Source organism: Lasioglossum baleicum, unplaced genomic scaffold (assembly GCF_051020765.1).
Source record: "Lasioglossum baleicum unplaced genomic scaffold, iyLasBale1 scaffold1614, whole genome shotgun sequence".
Lineage (NCBI taxonomy): Eukaryota > Metazoa > Arthropoda > Insecta > Hymenoptera > Halictidae > Lasioglossum > Lasioglossum baleicum.
In genome coordinates, this window is record NW_027470673.1 from 267 (window position 1) to 19004 (window position 18738).

The following is an 18738-nucleotide window of genomic DNA, read 5'->3' on the forward strand; positions in this document are numbered from 1 at the left end:
TTTAGGCAACTGTCAGTTTCTAAGATTCGATACATAAAAATAGTTCTCTTAATTTTTAAATGTGAATTAATAAAACAATTTATATTTAGATATTAAGAACATTTGTGATAAAATATTTCAGGTTTGTTATGTAGTTCTTGATATTTATATTCATTTATACATTTTTATCTCGCATTAATTTAGCTTTTTCGTATATGTATTCATCATATACCATTAGATCCCGAATACTATACAGCTACATACACGAAGACGACAATGGTCTTAATATATTGATAAAAGTTTTGATTTAGCATATCATTTGTATAACATTACACAAAATTACCTCTAATTAACATACCATTTTTAATGGGTTTAAAAATATTTATTTAATATCTACGTCGTATTTTGAAAAGTTCAATAAATTTTTCATTTATTATCAATATTATTGTTGACAGAAAATATAAAAGTCTAAATAGTGTTAATTTAAATGAATTACAGTAGATACAAATTTTAATACAACTTCATATATTATTGAAGTCTAATGATTCATATATGTAAAAATATAATATATCAATGTTACTTATAAATGTACCATAAAGGTTTTATGATTTCTTTATATATTTATATTTGAAAATATATAACTACACGTGAAAAAATTATTGGATATATATCTTAAATGTATTTCTTCGTTATTATTAAATATTTTAAATCTAGTTTTTCATAAATAAAGAAGGTTATAATGAAACATATATTTATTTTTAGAATGGCTCACAGTTCTCAAACATATGGGTCCATGGATCAACGGACAGATGTACCTGATGTAGGATTTAGTCCTACTGAACTTTATAGTCTCAGTGAAAATATTACCACTAACATATATACAATTAATACAAGTTGGAGGACACTTGAACGTGCATATAAAAATATTGGAACCAATAAAGATAATCAGGGTCTAAGAGATGAGGTGTAAGTAATTGTATTACAATATGGGAGGCAATCTAAAATGAAGGTCAAATAACTTAAGATTATATATTACTCATTAATAAGATGTAGATTTATTTCAAATGAAGCTTTATCTAACTTTTTTAGGAAAGATGTTTTATCTTTTTATTTTTCTACTTTTTATGGCAATGCAAATATTATATCTATACAAAAAAGAATTATGAGTATTTAAAAGTTCCCGATTTATGTTAAATTATTTTATAGTTATTTTATATTTTTCATTGATATGCAAACAATTTGTAGATTAATTTCTGAACTCAAAGCAATAGTACATTTTTTATTTATTTTAATGAATGTTATATAATTGTAAATTATTTGCTTTTTGTATTACATTTCTTTTATTTTGCATGTAGTTTACATTATATTTGTATTTTATATGTACTTATTTTTTATAAGGCATGTTACGCAGTTAAGCACAAATCAAGTAGTAACACAAACAAGCAAAGACATTGCAAGACTGACAGTGCTAATGAGGCGAGGTGATAAAAAATTGAAGTTACAAATTGAAAAACTCACCACTGATTTTAAAGATGCTTTACAAGCATATTCAGATATGCAGAAGGTACAAGATACTTTAATGACTGTATTTCAGTCAATTATTTGTTATATTACTTTCTTTGGTTTGTTAATTGTTTTATTATGATATTTTTAGTCAATTGCAGAAAAAATGAAGAAACATATTTTGCTTATAACTAGTATAGAAGATCCTGATGGAGAAAATGTTGAACGTTTACTTCAAGCTCAAGAAGATGAATACAGACAAATACAAAGGTTTGAAAGTACACTATTTATTATTTTTTATAAATATACATATCTATATTACACATGCCAATAGTGAAGAAAGTTTGATTGTATCTCACAGTTTGCATACAAGCAATGGCAAACATTATAAACCATATTAAAAAAATCAAAATTTAAATAGGCTTTTTTCATGATTTTTATAAAAAACACAATTTGGGGATTTTATAATACAAATATCGAAATAACTTGAATGTAATATTTCACTGAAAAGATTATATAATTGCAACATCTATTATTAATATAGAAACATTAGAAAATATACTTAAATAGATGGTAAGTTTGTTTCAATGCATATTAATACATGGTCATAAAATGATATTACCATATAATTGTAAAAACGTGGTTTAGATGTAATTGTTTCTCTCTTGACATGCCTAGGAATCTTGAACAGGAAAGAGGCTTACTATTAGACAGAGAAGAGAAGATAATGCAAATCGAAGGTGATATTTTAGACGTAAACCAAATAATGCGTCAATTGGCAATATTCGTATATCAGCAAGGAGAGACGATTAGTAAGCGATTCTGCTTTATTTCTATAAACATATTGTTTTGAAATTTCTTATAATCCTTTTTGGTTACAGATACAGTAGACAACCATATAGAAAATGTTCACGAAAATGTTGAGTTGGGCGCACAAGAATTAATCAAGGGAACTAATTACCAAAGTAAATATCGACGAAAAGTTTTTATCTTATTGTTACTCGCAATCATAGTCGTTGTTATATTAATTATTGTTCTAGTCACTAAATTAAGTTAGCGCTCCTAATAACCGTAGATACTGTGAGCATATGAAAATGGTTGTCTCAATCTATCTTACTGATCATAGAACTAATATTGTGGAAAAATATAAATTGCCAGTTTATATATCAGACATGCAATATGGGGAGAGGATAGACTTATTTTATATTCATTTATAAATTGATTAACATAATTCAAGCGTATTATGCTTGTTTGCGTTCGAATTTGTAAAACACATTACACTGTTCTCATTGCACATTTGTTTCTTATTTTTATTTTGAAGCAATTTGAATTAAAATAGTTCAAACTGGAGCAATGTGTAACAAAGCTATCAAATATCTGCATTATAGTATACAGCAGGCTTCTAATAATGGAAGAAACAAATTTTTCTTTCATTTTGCGAGAGGATTAGTATAAATTTGAATATAATAATAATGCAAAGCAATCGTTATAACTTTTGTTTTACTTTTAAGCTATTATTTAAAAAAAAATTTGATAAATCATTTGATTATATTATATGTTATTTTTTCAATAAATTGTACAGCATTATAAATACAACAAGTGTTTAAGCAAAGTGTTAACGTTATATTATAGCTTCAAATTTTATAGCAACGTATCTTTGTTAAAAATTCATATTAAAGTTATGTATTCTACTGATCGATTATACTATACTCTATGATAGTTTAATATTTATCATTATTAAACAATTAATTACTATAAATAGTAAAATTATTGATTAATTTATTTATCATAGAAAATTTATTAAAAAAAAATACTTTACTTATTATCTCACTATATTGGTGTTAAAAAATTACGAATAAATGCATGAAGTGATCGTAAAGGAATATAAATTTATTTTAGAAATATATAAAACAAGCAACGTGGCATTAAATTCATCCATATTAAAAGATTAGTATAAACAATACATAAATAAACTAAATTTTTTCGAATTTTTTAATAATTATGACCGATGAATAATTTGTTTTTTTGATTGAACTTGCAATTTCTTGTTGTATATATTTTATTATCGACATTTCTTTTTTTTTTGTTCAATTTTTAACAATTAATCGAGTGTAATGGAAAGTGACTAGTTGAAATTATATCGTGCAGATTAGATACTTTTTTACTAATTTGTCGTTTACATGTTATTACTTTGAAATAAAAGATTAATTTCTTATTATTAAATAAATAAAGCACATAAATGTTAATGTTGTAAAATAATATTACATACTAAGTCGTTCCCCTATTTTATTTTAGAAATACAAATCTGTGCAAACTGGAAATGAAACATGGCTATACGCAAATATTGTTCTTTATCGTTTTTCCTTCTTTCTCATATATATGAAGTTGTATATAAATTAATACTAATATACATATTTAGATATACATACAGCTCTTTTACAAATCAGATAATTCAAAGAGATGTTAAAAAAAAACAATAATTTATATATTTTTATGTGCTCGATTCTTTTTTTTATATACAAATACAGGTACTAAGAAAATATTAAAGAATACATATCGTATTTTGCGATTTGTGTCATATTGTGTAACAAATGCCTACTGATAATTTTTTTGCAACTTTTTCTACTTTACATTTTTTTACAAGAAACTGTATGTTACTGAAGTTTTTATCACCTACATAATAATTTATTAGAACAAAAACTTAAATGGATATAGAAAAAGTGATAAAAATACGATATCCCTGATCTAACAAACATAATTAAATTGTATAAATTGTGAATATAATACATTTTATAATAATTTCTTAATAGAATTATAATATTGTTTATTACGGATTGTATGTACTCCCGCTGAAGCTTGCAGCATTAATAGTGCAAAAGATATATAACACAAATTATCGCAAGATTGAGACAGCCGTTTTCAGTGGATCCATTTGACTCTTATATGATTACTAGGCATTCCAAAATCTAAAAGTCCAGTGATTACATTATCATTAAGATTATATCTTGAATATTGTATATACAACTAACCACTGACATTCAAAATAAATTGCATTATATATAATACTAACATTGTTACATTGTTAACATGTATGCGAATGACAACAGTTTTATTGCAATAACGAACTTTGCGATGTATCGTTATTATTAAGAAATCAAATTATGTTCTATCCCTCTTTCTCTTTTAGAAATGTATTGCATTGTTTGTAACATTTTATTAAAAAACAGAAATTTTAACTTATTGGGACATAGATAGTAAAATGAGAGTAATATATTATTGAAAAGACTTTAACACTTATTGAATACTGTGTATAGTTTTACTTTGCATCAGTTTCTGTCTTGATGTTTTATATTTTCTAGTAATATTCTGCAAGTATCATTGTGATAGAAATCATAATGTTTAGCAATTACATGTAAACAAAAATGTGATAAAAAAATATAAACAATTTTATTAAGCTTTAAGAAGTGAAATAATTGTTGTTTAATATTTTCATTATCACAATATTTATAATTTATTGCAATTGAGATGTACAAAATATATTGTATTATCAATACATGAAATAACATTTAATATTTCGCACTACCGTTTCTTTGTCGCGCTTATATTGTTCAGCCTGCTTTATATATACAAAACATATATTTCATTTTATATATATATATAATGTTTAAATCACTAAAAACTTATGTCATAACATACACTATACTCTATACTTTATGATAGTTAATTTTATATTTACACGATTTAAAAATTTGTTTTGGACAAATTACGTTCTAAGAACTAAATTTCTTAATTACTATATACGTATGAGATTTATATATAACAGCGTAATTTGTATCGTTCGAAAAGTACCTAATATACATTTATAGTACGTAATTTACAAAAAAATACTTAAACAAGGAACACTATACAACAAAAATAAAATAGATGCATAGCAGAAGCATATGTTTTTCTTCTACTAATGTTCTACCTGGAACAGAATGTAAAAATGATTTTTAACCCTGATACGAATTATTGAAAATTTATATTTAAATATCTGATAGAAAAGAGTTAAAGTCAAATCATGAAACATTCAGTCTTAATTCATTTATGTGTTATCTTATTCTTGATAACCGATGTTATTTAAATAAACGTGAATATATTGATAATTACAATTGACGAAAACAAAAATAAAATAAGGATAATGCTAGTATGAACATCATACTTGATGATACTGAATTTTTAAGCTTTTATCTTATTTTGTTGTTGAGATCGTCTAGCTTTTATTCTCGCTTGTAAAGTGAGAAGAAGGCCTGCGAGAACGTCATGATTAGGCAATTTCTTGGCAAATAATAAACGTTTAACTGAGTCATCGTAAGTTAGTAAAGCGACCATATTTTGTAGTAAAAATCCTTGACAGTATTCTAAAAGTTGCGTGGCATTATAAACCTGAAAATTATTAATTGATAAATCATTATATAATTTGTATTTCTTATTAGAAAGGTCTGCAATACATATATATATAATATCTAGATGAAATACCTTTGCATGAATGTACATAGAAACAATATTATCAAGATCAACCATGGAGGAACACTGTGCCTCACAATACCTAAGTAAACCATCCAATTGGAAAAAATTCGCGGCAGCCATTAATTCCAAGACGTCACTTTGATTAACTTCTAATGTAGCACAACCACCGTGATATAGAAACTCCATAACCATCTGCATATTAAAACACGGTTTATGTTTTAAGTAAAAATGTTAAGATTATTCAATTTTTCTTTTAATATTATATACCTGGAAGATATGATACCGAATGTCGTTGATTTGTACAATAGGAGGATTTCCCTCACATAATTTTGAACTTAACATATTCCTAAATCTCGGGATGATGTGACCAAAACAATCTTATGACCATAGAAAACTCTGCCTTCTACTCTGAATTGTACATCGCTTAATTCTGGATTATTTACAAATTTGGGATCTATTCTGGATCCACTAGAAAGCGTTGTATCTCGAATAGGTTTTATTGGTTCCCATCCAAAGCATGTACAAAAAATATCCGCAAGGAGAAGCGTTGTGCCTTCTTTCTACAATCAAAATACAATCCGAAAGGTGTAAAAAGTATTTTTACTTATTTATTTTTAAATAATTAAAAGCAAGTTTTGAGTGTAACATACCTTACTGTACCTAAAAATATTGAATAACAAAGGAAGACATTCTTGTACAAATTGCGTCGAATAATCATCTGGACACACTTGTAGGAAATCTTGAAGCAATTGGTCTATTATTGAGTCCAATCTCATTTCGTGAGCTGTTGCAAGACTATGCATCCAGCAATGTAATGTCCAACTCACTTTTAACCCACGAAGTTCCATCGTGATATCTATAAAATTCACATTTGTATAAAACTTTGTGAACAAAACATATTTAAGAATATTTTTCTAATTTGGTCATTTTGAAATCCAACTTACCTAAGTGATTGCTTTCAGCGCTATGATACATTGCTTCTTGTAAAGCTTTAGTCTGAACCTTATTGAAAACTGGCTCTTTCCCTTCTCTTCTATTTCCTCTTCCATCTACAGTCTGTTGTTGTGGACTATTTCCAGCACTACCTTCCGCTAAAATTTCTTCTAATGATAATACTTCTTTTTCTCCGCGTTTAGCGGAAAAGTTTAATGGATGTGATAGCAATTGATGAAGGCAACTCTTTTGTCCATGAGCTGTTGCCACTGATATTGCACTGTAAGATGAGAATATACTGTTACAGTTACATTTCTTTTAACCAAAAAAAATTAAACTACTGATTATAGAAATAAGATTTTAATTCGAATACGCAGATATATTTTACTCGCCTATAACAACCACGCTGCGCAGAACCAGAATACGAAAATGAATCCTTTATCAAAGTTGATAAGAAAGGTTGAGCGCCATGAGCCAAAAGCAGTGCTACCATTTCATAATTGCCAGATGCTGTAGCTGCTTGCAATGGTGTAACTGTGGATTTATCTTCGCTCAGTTTAGCACCACCTTCAACGGCTGCACCCCGTTCTAACAGTATTCTGGCAATATTACAATGTCCTAATAAAGCTGTGTATGTTAATGCAGTCCAATGTTGCGTTTCTGCATTGAATCCAGTTTGATTACAACACGTGCTGTTAAAAATGTTATTAGATGCGCACGGTGAACTTGAAGATGAATTTGGAGACTGCACATTTTTTCCCGGTGTCATAACGGATGACACGATTGGGCTTCTGACATTTGATACATTTGGAGTCACTGGGATTTTAGAAGGTGTATTTGCTGATTGTCCAGTAGGTGGTGGTGGACTTTCGATATTCAAATCGGCACCAGCGTCTAACAACGCTAGAACAGCGGTTTCATCGCTATTTATACACGCTACCATTAAAGCGGTAAAGCCATTATCGTTCACAGTGTTGATTTTTGTTGACGGTAAAAGAGACATAGCTTGAGCTATTAAATCTGCACGTCCGCTTGTTAACATCTTGAAAGCCATATCCATAGTTAAAAGGCGAACATATTCGGAGTCATCAATACGTTTCGAGCATACTGAAACTTCCTCGAAACTGTGAAAGAAGGAAAATAGAAAATGTTTGAAACATAGGAGATAACAGACGAATAAATAAGAATAGAAAATAAAAATCCAGGATGAAATAAACTCGGTTAGCGTTAAACTTAAAGGTTAAATTATCAATCTTTATGATAAAAAGGCAATCTAGTGGAATAAATTTGTCTCTTGGTATAGTTGAATTCTGTTTAATATTTGTCTTTTTATGATCATATAAAACCTCATTAAAAAATGAGCATTACACCGTGAGACATTTCTTTATAGGGTATCCTAGCTTTTTCTAATATCTGTTACCATATCGGCCGGACGGGACAATCTACGCCAGGCAATAGCAATCTCGCAGCTTGATTAATGTCATCTTGATCTACGACTAGTCCGTGCCTGTGTTCTGCATGAGCAGTTGCAACTCTGAGCCATTCGACCAATGGGGGAAGTACGACATACGCCCGTTCGTATGCAAGCTCTTGTATTCCAGAACCTCGTTCACCGTGTTCTAACTGTATAAATATAGTTTCGTCAGTTAACACAAAAGGAGTAAAGACAAAGGTGTAAAGGTAAAAATTAAACGGGCAAACCTGCGAACATCTCATGTAATAAAAGAGGGCATTCAATGCCTTGGTTGTCAAAGGTATAGTTGAACGTCCTGCTTGGGCTACTTTCGAGATTAGATCTATTAGTTCCGACATTGACCCTACGCAGGTAGTTAGGAGCGAAGGTTCTAATGCGGGCCCCGCTGCATCTCTCCCGCTACGGGACGACGAGGAGGAATTCAAAGAACTGACACTGGCCCAACGAGGCATAGCAAGAGCACCTATAAACATCAGAAATAATCTTATGATCGTACGAATGTTAACGTTATAAAAACGTATTATAAAATAAAACATAAATTTTTATTGCAATGGGTTATCGTCGTGGCTGTATAATTTAAACCATAGAACAGTATTATAATGGCCTGAGCAGAAAGTTCAGGACAAAGAGGTATTCATGTGACAAAGAGGTATTCAGGATTAAGTTTTGGCGATTTAATTTTATTGCATGTCCCTAATGAAAGGAAATATAACTGCGTAGTAGGTATAAAGGTTTATTGCTCGGAAACTTTAGAATTTCGTTATTTCTACTTTCAATAGGGTAAGGATTTATTCTAAACTCAAGGATTTTCCAAAAATGATAGAATTGTCCTATGTTCCGACTAAACTGGTCTTAAATCCCTACATAATACCATTCGGCTGTCTCGTTAATTTATTTTTTCTGCATTTACATTACATCTTACTTATTATCGGTTTCGAAAGCGGATATTCTCCTAGAAATGATTGTCTTGGTTGACTCATCATATTCGTGGAATTAGTTATAACGGTTGCAAAGAGTGAATAATTCAGATAAAGATTTTGTAATTTTCCAGAAATTTGTACACTAGTTTTAACATTTTGTTTAAGATAGTTTAATGAATTTTTTCAATATTAATATTGATATCTCAAATTTTGTAACACTATGCTATTATATTTACCTGATGCTGTACGGCCAGCATTCAGATGCGCGTATGGTTGAAGAAGACCCCATAAATCTCCACTATTTGCAATAGCATGTTCCAACATGGTTGCAGTCAGCGTTGTATGCGAATCAGTTGGTATACACTGTAACAATATTTCTTCCAACAGATTTTCGATTCCAGCGGTCAAATATATGGCTGCGTACTCGTGTATCATTCTTCCTAGTCGTACATCAGACATCCAGCGAAGAAATCGCCCCACTGGTAGTTGTAGTCCGGATCGAGATGCTTTCGATTGCTTTAGCTGATCGCCAGATACGGCGAACATCGCTGCAGCACGCAAACACGCCTATAAAAAAAAAATAGGTCAATAAATGTTTGTAATAAATCATTATTAACGATCATTTCTTTGTCGTTCAAAGTCGTTAAAGAATAATCCCCTCCATTATATTCTTAGGATCTAGAATATTATTCTAAGATGATAAATACTTGTCTAATATATATAATTCTGTTTTATCGATTGATTACATTCCTCAAATAATATTGTATACATCGTCTATTCACTGTAGATTAGATTTATCTTTATCAATCTTTATATCATTATTTATTTTTATATTATTATGTAATTACCTTTTAAATAATTCCCACTAAAAGTAAGACATGTTCAAAACAAAAACATAAAGAAATTAATCGATTCTTATCTTCTAAATTCCTATCTTCTTATCAATTAAAGAATTCCATTCGTTACGCAAAGCTCGAGGAGTGGTAGATTTTCACCTTTTTAAACTCCAATTCGAACACTTATCTTATAGCCAATTTTATGCCTATGTGAGTTTTGAAAGGTATAATAAAATGAAAGAAATCTTTCACAACTTGACAGATAAAATTATGATTTCTCAATGGTCTTCGGTAGTTTAAAGCTTGTGAACTCCATTAGTTATCAAGTTACAAATTTATAAAGAAAAACTAATATCTAGATCAATCATAGACCATAAAAATGTAAATAGAATATAACGTGCTTCTTTATCTTCAGTGAGGGTGTGTTAAGAAATAACGATACCTATGTGAATAAATTATTATGTTAAGAACATTAGCAATGAAAATGATTAATTTATTTGTGCTCATCGAGTAATAGATTAATGAGCATATCAACAAAATCTCGTTCTCTATTCCACATACCTTGGTACAAGAGTCTGCCAAGGCCGGGCAGAGCACGATTTTGAACGCACTGTACACTTCGTGCTTACTGCATAGACCAACAGGTTTAGCAAGTCTCTGTGTTTCTCGACCGATTCTGACCAGAGCTCGCTGCAGCAGGTAAGAGAGACGTGGTATCGTCTCCATAGAGACCTGCTCCATGTGCTCCCTAGTGCGACCATTTTGCAACACACGGAGGACGTCGTGGTGCGTCCATGGTAATTGCTGTAACTCCACTAGTCGGTTGTGAGAGTCTACCCAGACGAACTCATCAGCATTAGTTACATTGGTATTTATGGTTTCTAAACTAGAGTGTCTCATCAGCCTCCTTACAGCTGGTTCTGAGCTCTCGGAGCCGCTCAAGGAAGAATAGGTGGAAGATGATTTATGGGAACGCATGGTGAGCTGCTGAATTGCTAGTTTGATATCTTCTAGACCAGAACCTGACCAAGGGACCTGCAACTACAATGAAGTTATTGGATGAAGAAGTTAAAAATCATTGCAGGTAGTATTCGCAGATATAATGTTGCAAATTGCATATAATTTGTTGGGAATTTCTGTTTTAGCACGAAGTGAAAATGCTGGAAAACCTCTTGATGGTGGTTTAGTGGTATGGAAGAGTATATTATTTGAATCCGGATTTTTTACTTAAGTAACTAAGCAACGATACATATAAAAAGATATGTACTACCTGACTTTAAAATATTCTTTATTTACAAATTAATTGGTAATAATGGAGAAATGGAAACCTCTTTGAAACCTTAATCGAAATTCACAAATTCTTAGAACGATTAGAAAAATTCAAGGAAATTTGTGAATAAAAAAAAATATTCACCATTTAAGAACCACCAGAAAGAAGTATACGTGTTATCTTATCTCGAAATCAATGCAAAAAAATTGTATATATTTCCTTTTTACCGAGATATTGGCATTCAACAAATTATAACAACTTACCCCATAAGTACAACTCTTAATTTATTAACATGGTGATAGAATAAAATATTCTCAACTGTATAGAATTATTAAGCAACATATTAAAACATGCAAAATAATGAAATCCTGAATCGAGTATTCTTATTAAAAAAGCACACCTTGGCAGGTGTAGCTCTGTGTCTGTTACGGTTCTGTCCAGATCTATTCCTGCCATTTCTCTGGGTAACTGAGGCCGATAAACGATCGTCTTCTGGTACAGAGTTTAGTTGCTGTGGACTGTGTGCCCTATGGTGACGATGCGGTGGTGAACTGCTACTCGTGTGCCCACCTGTGTCTGACATGCTTGCGTGTCCGGACGATCGATTCTCATCTGATGAACTATTACCGGTACATTCTGGTCGCCTCTACAAAAGATATTCGTACTTTATATCATTTGCTCTTGGACATCACCGTAATGTATTTCTAAACGGTGATGGATGACGAAGAAGGCTAGAGTGTTGGAGTATTGTGGTATCTTTAGAACCGTATGATGATCGAAATATCGAGAATGAAAGTCAAACATTGAATTTCATCATCCTATTCTAGTTTAACGATTAACATTAATTTCTAGGATAAGATAATTCAATGATGTCCTTCCTTTTTATCGCGAGCTTTTAACGCGCAGTTAACAATATTTATAAATATTTATATCTATCGTCTTCGATGTCTTATGATAAGCATTTGCAAGCTGAAAAATATTCAAATTGTTAATAGAGTGGAAAGTAGTTAAGGCAAAAAGAAATTTTTATATACCTGAAGCGCACGAATTTCGTGCAAACTAAGATGATGGTGTTGAGAGTGATGGGGATGCTGAGGCGTTGGCGTTGGTGCAACGCTATCCGTATCCCTTTCCGCTACCATGTGAACCATGTTGTGAACACCGTTTTTAGGCGAACTTTCCGTGAAGTCTTTTGAGTATGGAGGACAATACAATTCACGCCCACTGCCACCAGCCGGTCTAGAAAAAAATTATTTTATAAAACTTAAATACTTTTAATGAATTACATTTAAGCTTCTAAATTACTAGATTCTAAATTACTAATCTACTTCTAAAATTATGAATAAATTTTTTATGACACTCTGAAGAATTAAACAAACATTTTAGACCATTTACAATCTTTAAAGTGAGTCTTTTTTTATTAAAATAAATTCTCTTCCTTCATTGAGTGATATTTAACAGCTATTATTTAATAGCTAATTCAGTAGTTATATCATTCTTAAAAAAAAAAATTAATCTTTTCTTCTAAAGAAAAATTAAAAATGAAATAAATATCACCTTATAAACAATGTAGTTTGTTTAATAGAAATATTAAATGAAAAGAAATACTTATTTGTTATCAATTGCTTGCTGATGTATTTTTATAGTTTAATTATTTTATGGTCAACCACTAGAAAAATTGCATTACTCACAAAATAAATTAACAGATAGAAAAAAGTAAAAAGTAATTATACGATTAAATAATTATCCTGAAAATGTACAATTATTATCTGTTAATTGCGCGAGTAGAACGTATTTGGGGCCCCGCTAGAAAAACGTATGTAGACAATTTTAGAAAAAAAAAAAACACTTTCAAACGCAAAACAAAAAGAAAAAATTTGTTAACCACTAAGTAAATAAGGGAAGAGTTATAATACAAGATAGAGCGTATATTCAAATAAAATAAGCACTGTGAAATAACTTCGACCCAAATACATTTTAGGTACATATATAAATTTTGGAATATATTTCATTGACATATTTTATCGAAATTAACATAAAATTTCTTTTGTTAGTATATGGCATTTAAAATGCTGTAATGTTCTGGAATTTCTACATATAATAATTTATTTATACTATCTGTATAGTAACTCTTACACTATACTTACTGCACCTGTGCTTTACATCATTTAATCATTCGTTCGTACTCGTCTTTGTCGTACTCGAAATTTTAATTAGATAATTTACATTTCACATTTTTATTTTTACATAATGTATCGACAGTGACATAAATTAACACCGTCGATAATTTTGAAAGCTTGTTGAAATAGAGACTTTATTCTTTGATCGATTCGTTAAAAGCGCCCTCTGTCCACGGAGAATTAGTTCGCGAGGTTGCGCGGTCGATAATAGCAGTCGATATAAATCTCTAACATCCCCCCAGCGTTACATAACCTATGATTGCACGCGACCAACGTGATTCCAGCGCAGAAATTAAACAGTGTTGTCCGCCGTATGAAACCAACGAGAGATTCACGTAATCGATAAGTATGGTGGAGGATAAATCGTGATTCGTATGATTTCACGGGTCCCGATCCTGATTTCTTTGTTTCCTGCAATTGTTTGTCACACAGAGTGTACGCGAGCCTGGAATTCTTTCTCCTCGAGCGAACGGCCAAGCATGGAAATAAATTCGGATTGCGCTGGACCCAAAGAAAAGTATCGCGTTCCAAAAATCTACGGTCGTCTGCTTGCCGATGTTCTTCAGCCTGTAATTAATCGTAAGAGCCGGTTTTTGCGTAAGCGACGCATCGGAGCTTGCGCATTTTTATCCTACATGCATCGTTTGACGTTGGAATTGAAATCGTTGGAAAAGGTTAAATTCTTGGCTTTTGCTTGGTGAGCCAGCTGGATGAAAGGTTAATAGATTAACCAAAAGCGGTTTGATTAATGGAAATATTCTAAGAAATTTTATACATTGTTAAATAAAACAATGTTGATGCAGCTGTGATATAGGAGAAAGATAAATCGAGTTTGATTAATTTCTATAAGTAAATAGATATATGTTAAGGGTTAATGGTGTAAGGTATGAAAATTGATTGTTAAGTTTTATTTGCAATGTTTTGAAAATAACTTGAACATGCAATTTTGTATTGAAGGTTTGTTTGCAACACGTACAAATTTCACATTTTTAAGAATGATTGGTATTTTTGTGCAATGAATTATATTGTATTACACATATGTACATTAATACACAAATTTTGATATCACAAAAATGAATATCTCTACATACTTTTATACTTTTTATAATTTCACGGATGCTAATTGATCTAAAAGATTAATGTTCTTGTTAAAAATATTTGAAACTTTTATTTATTGTGGCAACTATTTTCCTCAAAATTAATTCCAATCTTTCTTAATATTATAGGAGAATGGTGTTAAACAAACTCTACTCCTCAAAGCTGGTAACATTAACTAGATAGTCTTCACTAGACTATGCTTTTTACAACTGATAATGCTAAAACATAGAAGAAAAGGAAAGCTTGAGTCATATAATGACAGTATGCTTCCATCTACAGGTTTAATGTTCTTTTTCTCCCCTTCTAATACTCATCATCAAGCAAACTAGCCCATTCTAAGGTAAAATATTTGATCGAAATTACACTTATTTAACTTTTAGATTATACCACTGCCCGTGATATTCCACCATTGAAGCAAAAAAGGCTGCAGAATAAACATTCCACGTGCAAAAATGAATTTGCGTATACAGCGAGTGTTTGTTAAAACAATTCAATTTCTTTAGCGACTTTTTCTGGTATGAAAAGTGACGGGAGCCATATGATTGAATCGCGTGACTCACTCCATATAAATTAATATTCGTTGTACGTGCAAGCCCTCAAACGCACCTGCTTTTCACTTGAACTCCGCTGCATACGCTTCTTCCGTGGAAACGCGGCATTAATGCAATTACAGATAGTCGGACCAAGGAGTACAGCTACTCGTAAACATTTAATTCGCTGAAGTTTACCCAATTATATCCGGTGAAATTTACTCTTTTAGAATCAAGCATGCGGCTCGAGCATAAAATCGTGATAAGTAAATTATAGAAATTTCGATTCGTATCGAATCTGAATTGCGAATCACTTTTGGAATTTTAAATCATCGCTACTTTGGATAATCGTTTCTTTATTCAGGAATTCCTAATTCATTTGCGCAGTCCACTTGTATTAAAAATGCGCCGTGATAATAACCTTATTAGAGCTAAAAGAACTTATATATAAAAGATTTTCTTATCTAATTTCCTCTAAACCAACCTTTTTATTAATGTATCTTATTTTTAATCTCCGTTCTATATTTTTTATTCAGTTTCACATATAAAATCATACTATATACATTATTTAATATATTATATTACCCCTGTAATCTAAAAATAAAGTTATTATCATTTCTAAGCGTAACTTAAACATTCGCTCAAAGTCCTAATAAAATTAATAATTAAAATTCCCCATAACCACCTAATAAATATCGATATTAACGTATAAAAATACCTATTCTTTCTTAAATAATTCAAATTTTAGCCAATGGACCAAATCTGACACGCCAACCACGCGTCGTCCATCAAGCCTTACAATCCATTTCCCGCAATCTCTTATAAGTTTCCGCAAAAACCGTTAAGCACCGCGAAGACCGAGCCACACCGCGTGGTTACGCGAATTCCATGCGCGGGCCCCACGATACACGCTCATTTTTCATCGTCACGGTAAACGCAACACTCGCTTAATTTACCCCCTCAGGCGCCACTGTTGAACGAAGCTCCAGTCTGCCTTGAACCCGCTGTTGTCCCCCGGCAAGGACCAATAATCCTCGACCTGGCTCTCGTCCTCCTCGATCCTCAGCACGTCCTCTCTGCTGGGGCTGACGTTCACCACGATTTCGTGCGTGACCTTGACGTCCTCGTTCTCCGCCGAGCCCACCGTTGACCGTTGCCTCTCGTTTTGCCCCTTTTCACCGGATCTCCCATCTTCCGAATCCTCCAGCTTCTCTTCCCTCTCCGGATCCATCATCTTCGACTCGTCTTTGGCTTTAAACTGAGACGAAGCCTCTTTGTAACCGAGCCTGCTGTTCTGCCTCTGATTAGTGTCGCCGAAATATATCACGGTCTTGTGTGCCACGTCTTTATCTGCTTTTCTAATATTCCCGCCGGTCAATGGCGTCGCTGTGTGACCCTCTACTTCCGGCCTGTAACTAATATCGTCTACCGCAGCGCCATCTCCGTGATCGCGCGCCGAGCGAACCACGTCGTTGCTCATGTTTATCCATTCTTTCGACGGAGATTTGTTGGTGAAATGCAACGCGCGACGCAGGATAAAGTTCCCGCCTTCGCGGCGAGGTGGAGCTTTCAGGTTACCCGGCATTTTGCAGTCGGTTAATTCACGGCATATCACACACCGGCAATCCTTCTCGTTGCATAACCTCCGTTTTGTCGATGGCATGTCATTCGATGCACGGGCGCATCTTGCGGGGAAGCTTTTGTCAACCGTTCAGTCGAGGAAAAGTTTAACGATGATCCAACAGCGCGATTCGCGAGCGGAAACGGGAATTTCCAAGTACAGTGGTCATTGGCTGCTATCTTGGAGGATATCCGCTCACTGGCCGCTTTTTCTCGGTTATTCGAAGAATAATTCCGTTTATCGAGGTGAAATATTTTCCTTAATGCAAAGCAAGGTTGAGTTGGCTGAATTATTTGCTGGTAACAGTGGTCCGTGTATGAGAAAAATCGAGCATAATAGCCTCGAGTGTCTTGGGTTGTTTAGAAAGAGCGAGTGAGAGGAAATAGGCAATTTTTCAGAGACTTGAACCAGAAAATTGTACGAAGTTAGATTATTCAAAGAGTTCACTGAATCAGTGATGTGTCATTAAGAACTTTCACTAATATTTTCATTAACTATTTCAGGTTGAATTGCATGTGTAAACATGTATTCTTCAACGCTTTAAAGCAATACTTGTATATATGGAAGACACTTGTAAAATCCTCATTTGTGTTTCCTAAATTTGGTAACAGAGTTTCTTATCGTTATGATATTACAATTTTTTTAATTCAAGAATTTAATATTCTTTTATAGCGACATAAAACACATTTGGTAATGTTTACGCAGCTCATCTAGCCCATATACAAACAACTAAAATCAGGAATAGCTAGGATTTTCTGCAATCCAAATTCAAAGTCGCAGAAGATCCAGCTAAGATTAGATTTGCTGGTGAATCGTCAACTGAAATGGTTAAAAGAAGTCAACATAAAGTCTCATCTCGTTCCTTGTTCTACCGGCTGCCGATAAATTTATTTTAGTACTGGACTGGCACGTTTCATGTGTAATCAGCTAAATCGCGTTGGAGAAGCGGGGAATCACCGCGAGTAGTGGACGTTGTTCCGCGTGGTTTTTGCCTCATCCCCGTTCCGGCACGCGACTGAAAACACTATGGTCCGTAGCGACGGGATCAGCAGGTGAAACGCGTGCACTTCCTCCACGAACCGCAATGTCGGAGAATAGAGCACGGCTCCTGTATCACTTTCCTTTCGTTGCATCTCTCTCTCTCTCTTTCTCTCCTCCTCTCCCCACCCTAAGGCTCGACCGGGCTCTGCACGTAACAGTATCACAAAAGCGGGAGCTTCGACGATTATCGCGTGAGAACGTTTTTTCTTTCCCTTTTTTCTGCGTTTACTTTTCGTGTTCTATCTTTTTGTCAACGGAGCTGGCTAATATCGACAAGATTATGCGCGTTACCACGGTATGGCTTCTGTATTAGGGAATTCATGCTATTATACAAATTGTCTTTGCAGTGAAGTTAACTTTATGTTCATTTGTAGGTTAGGTATGGTAACACGGAAGAACGGAAACCGATTATACGAATCGACTTAGAGAACGTGTTGCCAGCTTTGACTAAGGAATCTTTTCCAATTATGGATCCTGTGTTTGTAATAATGAAATTATACAAACAAAAGTATCGCGCTTTTGATCTCTTTTTTTTAAATAAGGTACGATACGCGTTTTCTTATTAGATAGTGCTTATTCGGAATAATTTCTGTATACATTTGAAATATTTTCAGATAATATAATTCTATTAAGAAATAATTCCAAGAAAAGGAACAAACGTGATATTTAAATAAATTTGGAATATTTAAGAAATGCTCGAAATACTAATATAATACTTGAACTCGAACAATGTTTATAGTATTAAACAATGCTTAAAGGTCTTGTGTAATGTTTAAAGTATCAGACCGTTACCAAACAACGTTGAAACCTTTCGAATGTCGCTCAAAGTATCCAAATACCTTGA

The 18738-nt window shown here is 32.4% G+C and overlaps 2 protein-coding genes across 2 annotated transcripts; one reads left to right on the forward strand and one right to left on the reverse strand.

Annotated features, from left to right (window-relative positions):
- The first annotated feature begins 718 nt into the window (after positions 1-718).
- Positions 719-2539, forward strand: LOC143220806 (syntaxin-12-like). The gene is made up of 5 exons (XM_076446392.1): positions 719-945; positions 1378-1543; positions 1634-1752; positions 2161-2294; positions 2364-2539. The coding sequence occupies exons 1-5, from the start codon at positions 719-721 to the stop codon at positions 2537-2539; spliced, it is 822 nt and encodes a 273-aa protein (XP_076302507.1).
- Positions 2540-5700: 3161 nt separating this feature from the next.
- Positions 5701-16904, reverse strand: LOC143220805 (ankyrin repeat and BTB/POZ domain-containing protein 2-like). The gene is given in 14 exon segments (XM_076446391.1): positions 5701-5907; positions 6001-6183; positions 6259-6350; positions 6353-6551; positions 6642-6847; positions 6936-7204; positions 7317-8048; positions 8345-8547; positions 8626-8861; positions 9555-9885; positions 10716-11195; positions 11825-12070; positions 12459-12663; positions 16189-16904. Coding segments are annotated over 14 exon segments (4296 nt in total). The 5' UTR covers positions 16896-16904.
- Between the last annotated feature and the right edge of the window lie 1834 nt (positions 16905-18738).

Bases quoted from the DNA above. Each gene is read 5' to 3' on its own strand.
- LOC143220806 (XM_076446392.1), top strand. From the start codon at position 719: ATGAAACATATATTTATTTTTAGAATGGCTCACAGTTCTCAAACATAT. The intron at 1,544-1,633 runs GTACAAGATACT...TGATATTTTTAG, and splicing joins CATATTCAGATATGCAGAAG to TCAATTGCAGAAAAAATGAA. The intron at 2,295-2,363 runs GTAAGCGATTCT...TTTTGGTTACAG, and splicing joins TCAGCAAGGAGAGACGATTA to ATACAGTAGACAACCATATA.